At 43.1% G+C, this 17,307-nt stretch overlaps 2 protein-coding genes across 4 annotated transcripts in view; one reads left to right on the top strand and one right to left on the bottom strand.

Moving 5' to 3' along the window:
- The first annotated feature begins 2,025 nt into the window (after positions 1–2,025).
- tgif1 (TGFB-induced factor homeobox 1) lies at positions 2,026–6,714 on the top strand. Of its 2 annotated transcripts, none has more exons than XM_083936602.1 (3): positions 2,026–2,290; positions 4,136–4,365; positions 5,131–6,714. In XM_083936602.1, exons 1-3 carry the CDS (start codon positions 2,275–2,277, stop codon positions 5,797–5,799), a joined length of 915 nt encoding a protein of 304 aa, XP_083792728.1. In that variant the 5' UTR covers positions 2,026–2,274; the 3' UTR covers positions 5,800–6,714. The 2 variants fall into 2 exon arrangements, with proteins under 2 accessions (XP_083792728.1, XP_083792729.1); XM_083936603.1 differs by lacking the exon at positions 2,026–2,290 and adding an exon at positions 3,292–3,370.
- A 4,512-nt stretch (positions 6,715–11,226) lies between these two features.
- Positions 11,227–17,307, bottom strand: part of dlgap1b (discs, large homolog-associated protein 1b) — a gene marked incomplete at its 5' end in the record, with an annotated part of 40,878 nt that continues 34,797 nt past the window's right edge. For both annotated transcript variants that reach the window (XM_083936143.1, XM_083936144.1), the window contains 4 exons: positions 11,227–11,644; positions 12,148–12,300; positions 12,963–13,054; positions 14,245–14,654. In XM_083936143.1, the coding sequence (XP_083792269.1) occupies positions 11,426–11,644; positions 12,148–12,300; positions 12,963–13,054; positions 14,245–14,654 (874 nt within the window). In that variant the 3' untranslated portion in view covers positions 11,227–11,425. The remainder of the gene's footprint in view (positions 11,645–12,147; positions 12,301–12,962; positions 13,055–14,244; positions 14,655–17,307) is intronic.

Genomic DNA, 17,307 nt, shown 5'->3' with positions numbered 1-17,307 from the left:
CTAGGCTAATAGAGTTAAGTGGCAAAGCCCATTTTATTTTGAAAGCACAATAGCCTAATGTCCGGTAGCGTTCATGCTGTAGGTATGCAGCTTGACTCAGAGCTCCACTTTCGGGATCTGACAGAAGCAGCGCGTCAGTGTTTGAGCAGGCGACAAATGTAAACTATTTGATGTGTCAGAGTCCAATAATATGTGTAAAGAAAAAACAATTCTCCTTCATATCATGGTGTGACTTAATATATCTCCAAACAAACGAAAAGGCATCAAAAAAGTCTAAAACTACTTTAGGGCTGGTAAAGAAGAACATTATCTGAATACACACAACTCTCTTTTATAGCCTATACACTCTATAAAAAACATCAAACTAAAGCTCAACCTCGAGAAGAATTTAACTGAAATGATTAAATTGCAATTATTTTTAATCTTGAGTAATGAATGACGAAATAATCATTTGCTGCCCAAAAAAAGTTAACACTTCTGCAAGCACTACAATTAGGCCCACTATTATTTAAAGTGCTAAAGTGATTTTGCACTTTCATTTTTCCAGTTGATGATTATGATCATCATCATTATACATGTTATTTAGAGGGTGTGACACAAAGTTTGGGACTGGTTGGTATTGACTTAAGTCTGCAGGCAGGCTGCTGCATGCCTAACCTGCTCACGTCTCTATTTTTACACTTTTAACTGTTTCAGCTTGTCCGGTTGAAACAGAATCACACCACTTGTGTATGGTAAGAATGTAAGAGCTTGATATAAATCCTACCTCAGTGGAGTCAGTTACAACTGAAGCTGTAAAGCAAACGTACAATGAAAAAACACTTAATAATACACTTGATTTAGATAAACAGGTGGGCTAATATCTCTAAAGTGGACAAAATAGTCCCCCCCAGAGTAGATCTACATTTTTTAAACCAAATGTCTTGTTGAGTCTCACTCCACCAGAGGGAGTGCGAGGACCTTATGTGTGTCAAGTGGCGTCGCGTTCAAGTGAAAGATCCACGAATGCACGCGGGGAGGCGACATTTAGCTTCCCGTGGAGGAAAACGACCGCCTGTCTGAAACAAATGCATGCAAAGAGGCGAGGCTACAGCAGCTGTCGCAGGGTTGTGCGGCGCATACAAATGAGCGCATTGATCGTTTCCTTCGCGGCACTGTTGTCTTTTTGCAACCTGAACTGGTGCACCGACCTCCAGCTGGTACAAGGGTGGCTCTAACATCTACATCCCCTATTAACACAGACATATGTAGTGAGAAATTAGAGCAACAGTCTTTTACATACGTTAACGGTCCCAGAGTTTGAAGGAGATACACAAAAACAGGAAACGCGCGTCCCTCCAGGGATACAGCGTGAGCTCCTATAATGACAACATGGGGGGACGCAGTATAAATTGTTATTATTTGGCTACATACTACGGGTCCCCTGTTGTTATACTAGCCTACAATATAGTGATACGATAGGCTGGGGGTTTTAAGCTCACACATACACTGGGGGTATTTCCCATTTAGAAAGCAATTCATTTTGCACGCAGCTATACAACATATAAAAGGTTATTTCCAATGTGCAATAGGCTATGTCGTGCTCTTATTACCGAATAACACACCTGAACCACAATTTACAATCTGCAAAAATATATTTATATCTATATAGCCTGTAGCAATACTGTTGTGATTTTTCATCGAGCTTATTTGTGCGGGATGTTACCACGAGGTCCGCATTGCTCTCCAGCACAGCAGCCTGTTGTTGTTGTTGTTGTTGTTGTCATCCCGACTGCCCACCGACACCAACGCCTTTCTGCGGTTCATCATTTAATACAGGCAACGTGTTGGTGTTTGTTTGGCTTTGTTTGGGGGGTCTGCAGCAGGAATATCTTATCGAGACTGTATTCATGTCAGTGGAACAAGCCATGCTGATGTCAGAGATTTTTCCCTCTGCCCTGCGCGGTGGGAGGATCTCCGTGCGTTGAGTCACGCAGCTGTCAAAGATAGCTGTCACCCAGTTTCAGGATCAAACACACAGTCAATGAGAAAGGGGGCTTTGAGCCGAAGGGACGCAGAGATCTCAGGTAAACCCCCCCCTTTGCGTCTCCAAACAAGGACGGCCAGGAGATAACGAAAGTATTTTAAATTGAGGAAAAAAGGGGGGAACGAAGCGAGTTTGGATGAATAAGGATTTTCGGATACACGCTGGGGATATCTGGAGAAAAGAAGAAAACACAAAGGCAATTTTCTTCTGCGCTCGAAGAGGGGAAAAGTGGGGATTTTTGGACGGAGATGAAGGCGAAAAAGGGTAGGTCGGATGCTTTTGAGAAAAACAAAGTCAAAATGAGTTTATGTAAGCGGAGACAGCGCGCAGGATGATTAACAGAGCGATTTCCCTCATATTCAAACCACGCAGTCTATTGTTTCCTTTCCAGACATGACAGGGGGCTTTTTCTGCCATGTGCTGGCGCGATGTCAAAAGTCCACAGAGCTAGGTTTGCGCATTATCTGTTTGTAAATATGTTTTACTCAAGATTTTACACAGTAACGCACGCTTTGTTTCGCCATGTGTGTTTTTGTCGTCACGTTGTAAACCGACTAACTTCAGAGCTCTGGTGGAAAATGTCCAAACTCGACCAAACGAGGCTTGCTTTAAGTTTGAATACGAGGCAGTTTAAGTGACGGTCGCTACATTTGTGTCGAAGTTTGAGGAAAGTGACGGTACAAGACAAAGTTTGGCGACTATTGTGGCTACAAAAGTTACATTTCCACAACGCGCGCGCTTTGAAAATCGATATCTGGCATCTTTCGACTAATTAGCACGATCGGAAACACCGTCGGCACCTTTCGGAAAGGTACCGAAATCCAAATGTAGGCTAATGTTCATCCTGACCCCATTGTGGGAAGTTGCCGTTGCCTTCTTACATTCATGGACCTCGTGGTGCAGCGCGAGCGCACACAATAGAAACCCCCTTACAAGTTGTTTTAAACTTAAAATAACAGTGTCTTGGCGACTTTAAAACGTATTTTCTGCCCACTGTGTTAAACTGTGATATTTCGGAGGGAGTTGAGTTTATGGGGAACTCGCTGTTTGCGTGTAGAAACTTTTGAATTGCATACAAAGAGGCACGCAGCCCTAGATTCTTTTGTTTAGTCTGGAGACGCTGATTTGCAACAGGTCTCCCCTCCCCCTTCCCCTCTCTCTCTCTCTCCCTCTCCCTCCCCAGCCTACGTAATTACCTCATCCTGTTGGCCGCTCAGACTTGGGAACTTTCTTGCTCCTTTCCCACTGGTGTGCGCCTCACGGCAGACGGCACAGGGTAGTGGATTAAATAGCCTCTGGATCTAATTTCTGCATTTTCTTAATGACGTCTGGGCTGCACGCATAGTAAGCTGCTAGTAACTATGTGTAAATATATATATATATATATGTATATGTACTTTTTTTTATATGTATGACTTGTGTTACTTGGAAGCTTATTTCTTAGTTGTTTATGAATATTTAACAAAACTACACTAAACAGAATAATGGTTGACTGAAATCTGATTCAAAGTTTTAGCAGTTCATAAGCAGGTTTATACCCCCCCCCCCCCCCCCCCCAGTCAATGTTATTGAAAGGCCCACATCCTGTTTGATCATGATTGCCTTTGATTAGAGGTGCCTAAAATGCCAAATTACATAAGAAAACAACTCTGTATTTTTGTTATTTTTTGGCAAAAACACTGCTGCCTTTCTTCAAAACAAAGCCTTCCTTTTATACAGGGATTGTTCTTGTGGTCAACCAAGTGAACTTAACTTCTCCAAGCATGCAAGGTGTGCTCCCAGTCTGTGCAATAGACCTGGCTTGTATTTGTTGAGGCAGGTTTTATAACTGACACAGCATCAGACCAGCCTTTGTGACGCACCCCCCCCCCCCCCCATCCCTCTCTCCTCCCTCTTCCTCCTCACACTCTCTCTAGCTCCTTATATGAATCACATGGCTGAACTTGACAGCTTGCTTCTGACACATCAGCTGCCTCCCAGACAGCTTGTGTTTGGTGAACGGCTGCGGCAGAGCGGCTTGGAGACTGACGACCGGGTTGGCTGACATAAGAGGATACATATTCTTTTGTTCCGTTCTCATGAGCTCTCTCTTCTCCTTTGCTTGTGCAGGTTTGATGATGCTGTCAGGGAGCGAGACTGATGATGACGATAGCTTGGACGCCCCCCTGGATCTGTCGTCCAGCTCTGGGAGCAACGGGAAGAGGAAGCGGCGGGGAAATCTACCCAAGGAGTCCGTCCAGATCCTCAGGGACTGGTTGTACGAGCACCGTTACAACGCTTACCCCTCTGAGCAGGAAAAAGCCCTCCTGTCAAAGCAGACTCAGCTCTCTACACTACAGGTATGGACACCGATACATTACCTAAGCTTTCGACACTAGTAAACCCTTAGAGTATAAACAGACTACTGCAAAAGTGGAGGAAGCCAACTTGCCTGAATCATTTCCTGTGTAGATGACAAACAAAACATGACACATAAACAGTGAATTGAAGGTCATCCAACCCAGCTTGATGTTGCAATATTAAAGTCAGACAAACGTGAGTTAACTCACTCCCTGTGTGCTGTGGGCTTGGCTGAGGCACTTGGACAGGAATTTCCCTCCCTCCAGCCCCTTTCCATCGCAGCTGTCTGGGAACAATGCAGAGTCATTTACATGGTTAGAGCTGCAAGTCTCACTGAGCCAGTTACGACTAGCCTGGAGGACTGAGGAAAAAAGAAGAGAGATGACCGTGATTACTGCTATGACAAAGGAGATTACTTTTTATTGAAGACTATTTAAATACAGGATTAAGAATTCCAAACTAGACTTTTTGTTGAAAGTTAATGTTTAACTTCTTCTACTTAACTTGTTGATGTGGTTTTTCCTTTCTGCACTGCTGAAAGGATGCACAGAAACAGCTAATGGTTTAAAATATATAGCCTCTGGTGTGAAGTAGTGCGTGGTGTTTAGCCTTTCGTTTTGATTTCTCTATTAAAGACCCAGGTGCACTCTGCACCTGGGGATAAGTGTACCAGCAGACTTTCTTTTAAATTGCATGACAGAAAACAAGTGAACCATGTGATGCTGCTTTCTCACAGCATGGGCTTTTGTTGTTGTCTTATCCAGGTGTGCAACTGGTTCATTAACGCAAGACGGCGACTTCTTCCAGAAATGCTGAGGAAAGATGGCAAAGACCCTAACCAGTTTACCATATCCAGAAAGGGGAGCAAAACAGGTGACAGCTTTTCTGACAGCTCCCAGTCCCCGAAACACAACAGTCCCTCAGCCGGTACAGAGGAGAACTACGACAAACGTGTTCTTCACCCCTCTAGCTTCGAAGCCCCTATGCCCGGAGTCCTGAGGAAGGCATCGTCTCCCTCCCTACCTTCTCCAACTTCCTTGTCCCCCTCTCCAGGGCTCATACCAACCCGCCCTTCTGTCATCTGTCACACCACTGTCACCACAGCAATGCAGGCCAGCCCAACAGCCTCCCATCCCTCTGTGCCAGGAATGAACTGTGACAGGGCAGCTGAGCTGTTGCATGCTGCACAGGTCCAGGCACTGCTCAGGTGCCAGGATGAAGGACCTGGCAGCCAGCAACTCCCCACCACTACCACCATTCTCAGCAGCACAGGCATGGAGGGCAACCTGAGCCCCCGCAGCGGGCTCTTCAACACCCCTCCCCCCACTCCTCCAGACCTCACACAAGATTTCAGCGGCTTCCAGCTCCTGGTGGACGTGGCCCTCAAACGGGCTGCAGAAATGGAGCTGCAGGCCAAACAGCTGGTCTCCTAAAAGTGACAGAAGAAGGAGAAGAAGAGGGAATAGAGACTGACTTTGTGTCTCGTCTATGGAACTCTTGAGTTCAGTGACTTGTCTGCACACGACAAAGAACAAATCCACACGAAAGCCTGATCATTTCTATTTTTGGTATACCAATCAAATTGAGGATGTTTTTTTTATTGAAAAAAACAAACTGTATCAAGGTGCCTTGGCTGTAAGTTGTTTATTCATTTCACATACATGCGTATGTATCTACATGTGTATCTTATTTGCACACCGGGACCAAAAATGTTATCAGAGAAATGCTGCCTGTCTTATGTCTTTCCATTATACTATATATCATTTTAGAGAACGGAGAATGAGCTAGAATCACAGACCAATCACACAGATCGGTTGCGTCCACACACGTTTACTGTTATACATTTCAGAGATCAGTTCATGATTGGTCTGCCTCGTTTGTTTGCACACTAAAGGCAGAGGAAGGTCATCTCAGTGTCTTAAACATACTTTGCTCTCAGCATCTATGACAAACTTATTCACTACTGTAGTAAATGTTATGTGTTTTCATGAGTATAAGTATAGTTTTGATTTTGTTATTTACTTTTAGCTATTTTAAAAGAAAAAAACCTCCTATGCTTTTGTATTTTTTACTCTTTTCCCACCAATGGTTATTTCAGATGACCAATGTAGCAGGTTCTTAGTCCGAGCCTTCATCCCATCACTCAGCGAAAACGACGGCCAGTGGACTGGAAAATTAAACACTACAGATGTCTTTTCTGCATTTGCTGTCTTACAACCTGACAGACAGCATTTTTGAAAATCACCAAAAAGCATTTTCATGTATAATAGGACCATGTGTATAGTTAATGTGACATGATGCCCAATGATGTGATTTCTTTTCATACTGTGCAATGTTTGTGGCAAATAGGGGTCACATGGGATTCAAATAAAGTTTTGTTTTTCTAAATCTCAGAATTGATCATTTGGTACTTTCCCTCCTGTGGCTAACTTAAATCACGTGCATTCATACAGGCTGTATTCTTAAAAGTAAATCAGTAAAACATTGCAAAGATTACGGATTCATTCCTTAATGTGAGTGTAGTGAGTCTGAATGTTCAGTTAATAAAATGAGGGAGAGCGGGAGGACAGAAATAGTCTAGCGTTCATGTCTTTCCACAGGCTACCGTTGGGCATTCAGAGACATTCCTGTGTGTGAGAGGTTTACAACAGCTCCTGCCAATTAGCATAATCCTGCATAAATTAACACAAGCAAACAGCAGACGTCAACAGTTTCTTGCCATCAGGGCTTTATGTGTGCCTGCATCTCAATAGAGTCAATGTAAGTCAGTTTACAACTGAGTGCGCTGGCTCGTTCAAGGCTAGGACAGCTGTTCCCTTCTTGTCCCGCTAAAGCTTTTCTATTGGCCTCAATAGGATTTGTTGTCAATTGGCTGAGACAGCCACTCTTTCATTTATTACATGTTATTCTCTGAAGCTCAACACCCATCATTTTCCTGATTTGAATGGAACAAAAACCTTATCTGGGTTGTTTATTTTAGAACAGGAGCAATCATAACTCCATATTTACTAATCAGCGAGCTATGATGTGGCGTTGGATCTAAAACTCAATATCACAGTAATTACTAATCATTATTATTTTTCTTCAGAACACTAGAAGCCAAAACTACCAGACACAAGAGCAGTTTCTTACTACAGGCTGTCACTATGACGAGCAGTCAACATCAGTTCATAATGTCAATAAAATCCCTGTGCAGTAACCCTAAAACACCAAGCATCCACTAACCAGTAAATGATATATTTCATACTCTAAATACTTGTTCTTTAACATGTTAATATCATCACTATCAATATACAGTAAATCCTAGAATCACAGATACACTATATATTCTGTCATTGCACACCTGCTGCATTTTTACACTAGAGATCGAAATAAGAATAAGAATTATAAATACTGGATTTGTTCTGAAAAACTGTTATTTTATTTGATAGAATATCCCCTGTGGCTATACCACTGCTGTAGTAGCATGTTAAATAACCAAGGCATTTGAACAAAAACCTTTATTTTATGAAAAAGCAGTGAGCAAAGTTAGAGAATAGTAACCATTGTGCCAGAAGAGAACATTTAATCGATGTTGTCTTAACTGGAGTGGGTTTCTTAGCCATCACTTTGTCACAGAGGATTTTCCAGAGATTCTCTATGGGGTTTAAATTCTCTATATACTTAAAGACGTACTTAATAATGTGTATATTTGTACTTAGTTGTCGAATCTTTACAGTAGTAGTATGCTTCACCTACCTACCTTCATTTAGCATTGTTATCCCTTTTTTATCTTATTTTTACATTAAGAGCAACAAAAAGAGTGAAGTCCCTTGTATGTTTACTCACTGACTTAGCCATTTAAACTGATTCTCATTTATTGTCTAGTCAGTGACTGGGGCTATTGCACCAAATGTCATCAACAAATTTTCAGAATGCATTTTGTCAGATGTTGCCTGTCAGAAGTGACTGCTCTTTTGGTGTAGGGTGGTTTAAAACTTGGGGATGTAATCACTAATGAGGGTTTAAACAGACCCCCAGGCACACAGTGGGCAGTGGTAGCCTAGCATGGTGGGCCATCAGAAATGTGGACAGACCCTGGGCCAGGCTTTTTTTTCATAAATGACGACCCATTTCTGCAACCCCACCCCCCTCTCCTGAACTCTGGCCACTGAGGTCAGCATACCTCCCCTCAGCCTGACTGATGTGTGAATGACGAATCACATGTACAGAAGCTGGCTGTGCAGGAGCGTCAGGGCTAAGCCAAGGCCAAAAGTGCTGTCTAATTATAGGGACCCGCCCCTGCGGAAGGGGAATGCCCTAAAAACACACCATGCTGGCCTTGTAATCTGTTTAATTCTATTTCAATTGGAAACACATGTGGAGACAGGGAAAGAAATGAACACAGCAAAATTATGGCAATGATAATAATTTTTTTTAATGCTGTTAAGAGCTCATACACGTGCCATAACATCAACAGTGTAATAACATGAATTACAAAATGTATATCTGCTTAATATGTTATTTGATTGGGAATTTTTTAGTTGACATTTACATAGGGAAACATTCATTTATTTACAAATGTTTATTTGAATGTGTTTCTCTTAATATAACTACATCACAAGCTTCAGAATAACCAGGACTGCTGGAGTGTCTTTTGGGTTTAGCAATAAACCACAATCCAACATTCTGGTTTCTAACTCCCTGCTATACCAGGAGTATTATATTGATATGTTAATATAATAAACATAAATAAGAAGTCAATCATTTGACAGACAATTCAATTCAAATACAAGTTCCAAGGTAAAAAATACTAAAATGAATTTCATCTAAATAAAATGGCATTAAGTTTGAACTATTGTTACTTTTATGCGTCCTCTTTAAACTTCCTATCAACCAACTAAAGGAAATACAAATCATACTGTACGGTTACTTCATCACTTGAGTTCCTTCACAAACGTCTCTATGAAAACTTCAGGTAGATGTTCAATAGGGACAAAAAGCAGGAAAATATCCTTACCTATACTTATCCAATGGCACACAACTTTGTCAGATCAATACAGAAATTTGACTACACACCAAAATCCTGCTAATTCTGTTATCAAAACAATTATGTGTCTGGCTCAGGATTGTCTCCACATTCAAGCAGCAGACAGAAATACCTTGTTACATGGAAGTAATTAGTTCAGAGGTGTTCGAGGGGAACATCGATCAAAAGATGGCATGGATACTATTCCCTTGTTTAAGATCATGGCCTGTTCCGGTGACTGGGGTTATATACACTATGATATAAAGCCATGGGTCACATGAAGTCAGTCATACACTCAGACACACATGCATGCACGCGCACACACACACATACACACATACACACACACACAACCACATACACGCTTACTTCTTCCCCTGAGACTGCTGTTGTGCTCGACTATCATATTAGAAAATAAGGCTGATCACTGAAACAGAAAAAAGGTGCCTGTTATGCTAAATAATCAACAGAAATCAAAATAAACACAGTATAAGGGCCTTGTTGTCAGTGCATAATCATAATCACAATGTCATTAAACAGTCATTGTTCTCCTAATCAATAAATTAAACATGAATACAAAATATTACAAATTGGATCTTTTTTTTATGACCTTCAAATAATTGCTTTATTTGGAGGCAGAGATAGTGCACACACAGTGATGAGAAAATAGTCCCTTTTCAGTCCTTTAGTCTCAATACTGTCAATAAACCTCTCTTGTCTAAAAATGACATAATAAATATAGTACAACTACCAGTATTGTACCAAATATCAGTATTTTAGAATCGTCTTTAAGACCGAAGAGTTTGAATGCAACATGAGAAAGGATTAAACCAGTTTAAAAAAGACAAGATCAGTTACCTTGTGTCAGCATGCATGTCATGTTATTATACTGTATGTTCTTTATACAAACATGTTTTGCTCAGTTTAAAACAGGACAAGATGGGTGGTTTGTTTACAGTTTGTTGATACTGCTACCTTAATCTTCTATTACAGCTAGGACCCTTTAGACCTATAAAAATAGGAAGCACTTTTAAATAAACATCTGAAACATCACACACACACACACACACACACACACACACACACACACACACGAACACACACACACACACGCACACGCACACGCTCACGCACACGCGCACACGCACACGCACACACGCATATATATATATTAGGTTTGTGGCGTTTTCAAACAGTGATTCTTTCAGTGAATTGAACTCTTTACAAACCCACAAAATCTGCTCCTGGCTCAATAGCTGCTTTGCCTCACCTGGAGGAGCAAAGTCTGACCTCTTGACCTTTCCTACGGGGGTCAGCCTCTTGCTGCTGAAAAGACCCATTTTAAGACAGAGGGCGAATTGTGTCGCTAACTGACACTATAATTCCCTTGTCTGACCTTTCGCCCATTATTTTTTAGAATGTTTGGCCTTATTATACTAATGTTTTATTTTTAATCAGATCATGAGACATTATCTGATTTTTATGCTGATTTTAAAATCAGCATAAATAATACATTGAATCAATAAGTGAGGTCTGGTCCCTCTGATGAATTAGATCTGAGCAGATCACATCAAATACATCACTTGCTGTGTGTGTCTGCATGTATATACATACATGCACACATACACTCCACGTGCATGCTCCCTCCTTATTTTCTTCTGATTCTGAACCTGAAATATAATAACGTGAAGCATCATTGCTGTGCCACACCTGGCTTACTTTGTAATATTAGGCCACTTTAAAAAAAGGGATTCATAAGATACTTGTTTGACAGTGAAGGGCGGGTGGAGGTACAGGAAGAGGGGGGACTGCTACATCAAAGCTGGGAGAAGGAAATGGGGGGAGGGCGGGGGGGTTAAATAAATAAATAAATAAATACTGTAAATGTACATTTCTTGTTCTTCTTCGATTGTGCCTGACCGCACAGTGATCTGGGAAGTCCGCAAAAAAAGGGATTATGTTATATTAGCACCCTAGCCTTACTACTCAGTGCTATAGTGTGTATGGGACAGTGAATTGAGCATGTGTGTGGGTACATGCATATGCGTGTCTCATAGTCTGGTCTGAGCCTCTGGGATATAGATCTCAATACTGTCTGCACTCTCGGTAGCAGAGCTCTGCCGAGCTGATGCGGCACGTTTGGCAGCTAGCAGGCGTTTGCGAGCCTCCAGACGCTGGCGCTCAGAGCTCTCCAGAGAACGGTCCCTAGCCAGGGGAGGGTGGTGGCCCTTCAAGGGCTTCTTTGGCACGGGAGGGGGCATCCTTCTCTCCTGGACAGGAATGACAAATAGTCTTAATGACAGACCACTGAGTCATCATGGCAAGCTGCAGCTAAACACAGTAAGGAGCAACACAAGTGCAGCCAGCTTGCTTAAGGGTTAGAAAGAGCGGTGTAGCTGTTGGCAGTACAATGTCAGATCATGCAATTTTGAATGAGGTTATGGTTCACGGTGGCAGCCATTTGTGTGGGGTAAGAGAGCACGGTGGTGGCCATTATGTGAGGTAAAAGTGACCATTGGAGACGGACAGGCCCCAACGGTGCATGGCAGGTAGCTTCTCAAAAGCAGCTCACTGTCGACAACAAGACAGAACAAACACAAATACAAGTGATGACGTCAGGCAGGCAACATGACAGTATGCAACACATATCTCCATGCTACAACAAAGCTTAGGACTTTAATTATACAGTAATGAAAGCTGATGCATGCATGTTAGTAAAGCATTCCCAAACAAAATTGAGGTTAGATGAATTATGTATTTGCTTTGTCTGCACCTGAATTTGTGGTGGGGTCAGAGGTTTCCAGTTGTTGGCTTTGAGTTGGTGGAGTTCATCAAACTTCAGGCTGATGTTCTCGATAGACAGCTGGAGCATGTCCCAGAAACCTGCCAGGTCCTGGGATATGGGCCGTGGGTGTGCATTTGGGTTCTGACATAACACACACACACACACACACACACACACACACACACACACACACACACACACACACACACACACACACACACACACACACACACACACACACACACACACACACACACACACACACACACACACACACACACACACACACACACACACACACACACACACACACACACACACACACACACACACACACACACACACACACACACACACACACACACACACACACACACACACACACACACACACACATTAATTATTTGCATATGGTTTACAAATTACATTTTATGCACATTAATATTTAGTAGTTTGTCCTTCAAATGGTAGTTATTGTTACACAAAGAATCAATTATGCACACAGGTACTAATACCTATGGACAAGCAAATGGAAAAAAAATTAAAGTGAAATCTTCACCTAAAAAAGCTTCAGTACAGAAATATATATGTTGCTATCAGCATCTAAAAATTCCTGTTTGCCAGGTTCTAGTTTTCACACAGCAAGTATGTGAAAGACAGTAAGGGGTGTGCAGATGCACACTCTACACTAGATGCATAGTAAACGAGAACTGGCCTGGCCTGTCAGGATGATTTGTGCAGGATGATGTCAGTGTTGTGGGGGGAGGGCACGGGAAGCATGCAGAGGATGAGGTGACACATACCAGATTCTCCTCACACAGCTCCCGGAACTGCTGGAACTTCTGGGACATCAGCAGCTGGGCACTCCCCACTGCACTGCGGATCTTCCCCAGGACTGCAGAAAGACACATGCATGCACACACACGTACGCACACACACACACACACACATACACACACACACGCACACACAATTCACAATGCAATTACTCACAGAACCGCATACTGCAGGGCAGGCATGTTGCAGCGCTAACAGAGAGGGGGCATTTGTGATGCAACAGAAAAGGATAGACTACAATCCTCTTTTTATCTGTGCTTCTAAGAATAAGTAATTTAGGGAAGTGAAATAATTACTGAAATGCTTTGAAATTATAAATCCAAAGAAGTGCAAAATAGCAACCCTTCATGAAAATACAATTAAAAATGCCAGCACATAAAAATATGCTTTAGTTGCTGTCATGTACCAAAACAAACCTTAAAATAATGTGCATTTTTATTTCTCACCTCATATGAGAAAAACAAGGTTGTACTGCAAAACCTGATCCAATGTCAGTCCTATTGACTCACATATCCCTATGGAGAGGAAGTGGCAGGGCATGCATTAGTCAACATGAAGAAAAAGGGGATCAGAAACTGGGAAGGGGGGTAATGAATCTGCACTACAGATACCATGTCTTCAACTCCTTCAGGATGTGTGTGTGTGTGTGTGTGTGTGTGTGTGTGTGTGTGTGCATGGTAGCGTGGGATCTAGGAAAACATAACCTTGAGACAGCTTCCTTGTTCAGCACGTTCTGTGAGAGAATATCTTGCCTGGAACCATAACAGCACACTAGGTGCATAAACAATGACATTTTTCGGTAAGACATTAAATCAGCTGCACAGTAAGGACAGGTACAAATACAGGGCTTGCTGCCTGAGGCTTGCCTGGTCTGATGTGTGTATGTGAGTGTATGTGCATAAAACATGTATCTAGACATGCTCTGCAGTGTGTGTCTGTGTGTTATGTCAATATCAAATAGTGCCTGGAGGAACGCTGAGAGAAACCTCTTCGCTGTGTCTGTGTGAGAGTTCATTATACAGTGTGTCTAAAAGGACAGATGTGTGGCTAGCAGCGGACTATTGATAAGTATGCACGGTATGTCAGTTGAGGCCAGAGGGCCTGAGACAGGAACAAGCAGCTATTGTGGTCCAGTGCCATGAATAGAGCAGGAGAGGAGAGGAGAGGAGAGGAGAGGAGAGGAGAGGAGAGGAGAGGAGAGGAGTACCTTATATCAGTGTAAAACAGATCCTATATGACACAACTCACTCTCATCAGGCAGCTCATTCTCCACCTCATGCTTCTCCATCTGTCGACACCAGCCCTCCATACGCTCTGTCTCTGCCTGCAGCAACTTGAGGAACCAGCGTCCGTCACGGGGGCACACCGATCTTCCGACAGCCTCTAGAGTCTCCGCCTCCGGCTCCGCGTCCATCCATGGGTCTGGAGGGGGCAGGATCGAAGGGTCGAACCCCACGTCCCCGTAGTCGTCAGCGGCACAAGCATGGTAGTGGTTCCCCGACCCCTGAATGCTGACAGTAGAAGAAGCCGCATCGCGGGAGTGCTGGCGCGGCATGGTGGCACAGTGGCGCAGTGGCAGCTCTGGGGTGCCCGTGGGGTTGTCGAGGTCAGCCTGCACGGCCGTGGTTACACTGTTGGAGCGGGTCATCCTGCGGTAACTAGAAAAGGAAGCAGAGAACTGTTTAAATATCTGATTTTATGTGAGTGATAACACATACTGAAATTGTATAGTTATACCACATTAGTGTCTCCCTTTTAGCAGCAATTATGATAATATTGTTTACACACTGTTCTTGGAGGTGATCCCAGTATCAGAGATTTAAATGATCACGGCAATCACATCACCGATAGCGATGAATAGCTTTTGTAGTGTGGAACAACTTTTGTGTGTGTGTGCTTATGTGTGTGTGTGTTTTGTCACCTGGCTCATTCAAAAGTAACAGAGTGTGCAGTTGTCTGTCTCACCACAAGCCTTGCTCTGGGGCGGGCACGCACACGAACGCGCGCGCACACACACACACACACACACACACACACACACACACACACACACACACACACACACACACACACACACACACACACACACACACACACACACACACACACACACACACACACACACACACACACACACACACACACACACACACACACACACACACACACACACACACACACACACACACACACACACACACACACACACACACACACACACACACACACACACACACACACACACACCTGGGACCCCTCTCTACAGCTGGGTGTGCCATGTCATATTTGACATAGGCTTTGTGCCGCTGTTGAGCAGCCTTTGCCAAGTCCCTCCGTACTATGTACAACAGCAGACACACACTTGTGTGCTAAGATTAAATCAACATACTCACACAAACATACACAAATTTGGCTATGTTCTATAGAGCAGCTCACCACCCCACTAATGAATGGGACACCAGAGGGATGCTGGTGTTGGGTGGAGCATTGCCAGCTAACAGCTCAGTGATTGGAGGAGCCAGCAGTCTAATCACTGCAAGATTACAACTCAAAGTGAAACTTGACTCAAAGCGCATCTTTTATTAACAAGTACAAAATTGTACCAGAGCGCAAACAAGAGATACACTTTGATAAACACACATAAGGGTTCGCATGAACAGGGGCTCCAAAGATACAAACAAAGAGCGAACAAAAGCAGAAGAGTCATCACATATGTCCTCGTGCACACCTTTTAACTGTGGTATACCAAGCATGACTCATCTTAGCAGCAAATAGGTAAGAAGTAACAACTTTGCCAAACCAGACAAAAAAAAAAAGATTGAATTGCTAGCCTGCTAGCTGCACTCTGATCCAAACACGCCAACAGTCCTCTGAACCTCAGCTTGACCTGCCTGCAGCACGACACACACAAATGATCATAGCTCCATAACCTCTGCCTCGTCCCGTCTCCGGACGCACACTCCTCCTTGAAGCTACACATTCATCTCTATCGCCTCTTTTCTCATTCATCTCTCCTCTTCCGTGAACAGAAAAAGAGGGAGCAGGAACAAGGGAGGGGCTGCAGCTAGATCAAACACAGTGTGCATGTGCTTTATGTGTGTGTACAACCAGCCCTGCGAGTGCGAGTGTGTGTGAAGAGCAGTTAAAGAGTAACTCCTCTGAGCAGGTGTTCACTTCTAATGACCTCAGCCTGCTTTCTATCAGCCTGCTAACAACTTCCTGCAGGGGCAGAAACAGGCAAGGCCAAACACAGCCCAGACACAGAGACATATCAATAGACAGGAGGCAGGCAGAAGCACAAGGAAAGGCCTTTAAAGAGAAAAGTCAATGTGAGAGAGAGAAGGGACTGTAAAATATCATGATGGTATGCAGGGGGAAAAGTGCACATAAAAATGCAGAAAGTCCATGTTCTCATTACATTCATGTGGTGAACATGATGGAAAGTTGTAAATCACAACAGAGGTGGAGTCTTGCATTCCATATGTTGCCGCTTTCAGAGGGCCTCTTAACCTCTAGTTTTTTACTTAAAATGAATTTTCCTCTCATATGCACAGAGCATGGTACAAACCACAAACATGAGGAAATACTAAAGCCTCTATTAACAAAACCAGCCCGGTGTCTTATTTGGATATAGAAAGAAGTGCCAGAACTAGCTGAAAGAGATATGTTGGATGACAGAAAACACCACACGGCCGCTCAGGCTATTGCGCACCACACTTTTACATTTAACTTTGCATATGCGCCTGAGGCTTCCTGTTTGTTTGCCTTATGTCAGTAATGACAAACCTTCAGTCTGCTAAGACAAAAATAAAATGACAGAGAGGTCTAGCTGTTTCTTAAGTTGACTTTTTAAGATGGTTGTGCATATGGTTTAGTCACTAGGACCAGAGCAATACCCCACTACCCCTGTGACTGCAAAGCCATCTGGTGACCACCAACCCCAGACCCTCACAAGGCCCTTACTAGCAGTTTTTATATATACATATAGAGAGACGAAATGCCTCTAAAAGTGGACTATACATGTGTGAGGGAATAAATATAATACGTGAATATATATATATATATATTAAACTCCAAACATTTCAGTACAAAAAGAAATCTGTGTAAAGACAAGCAAGTTGTCTGTTGTGTTCTTTTCTTTTACAGCTCCCTCCCACTCCCTCTCGCTTAATCCTAGTTCAAACAACGAGGTGAGGTTATGACCTGTGACTGCTGCGTGCGTATAAACACACAGACTCTCTCACATACACACAGACACAAATACGGCAGTTTGAGCACTGGAGCGAGGCCGTAGGAGTTTGGCACTCTCAC

Source organism: Echiichthys vipera, assembly GCF_963691815.1.
Source record: "Echiichthys vipera genome assembly, chromosome: 21".
NCBI lineage: Eukaryota > Metazoa > Chordata > Actinopteri > Perciformes > Trachinidae > Echiichthys > Echiichthys vipera.
Note: the sequence above shows the minus strand (reverse complement) of the source record. Positions and strands in the feature narration are given on the sequence as shown.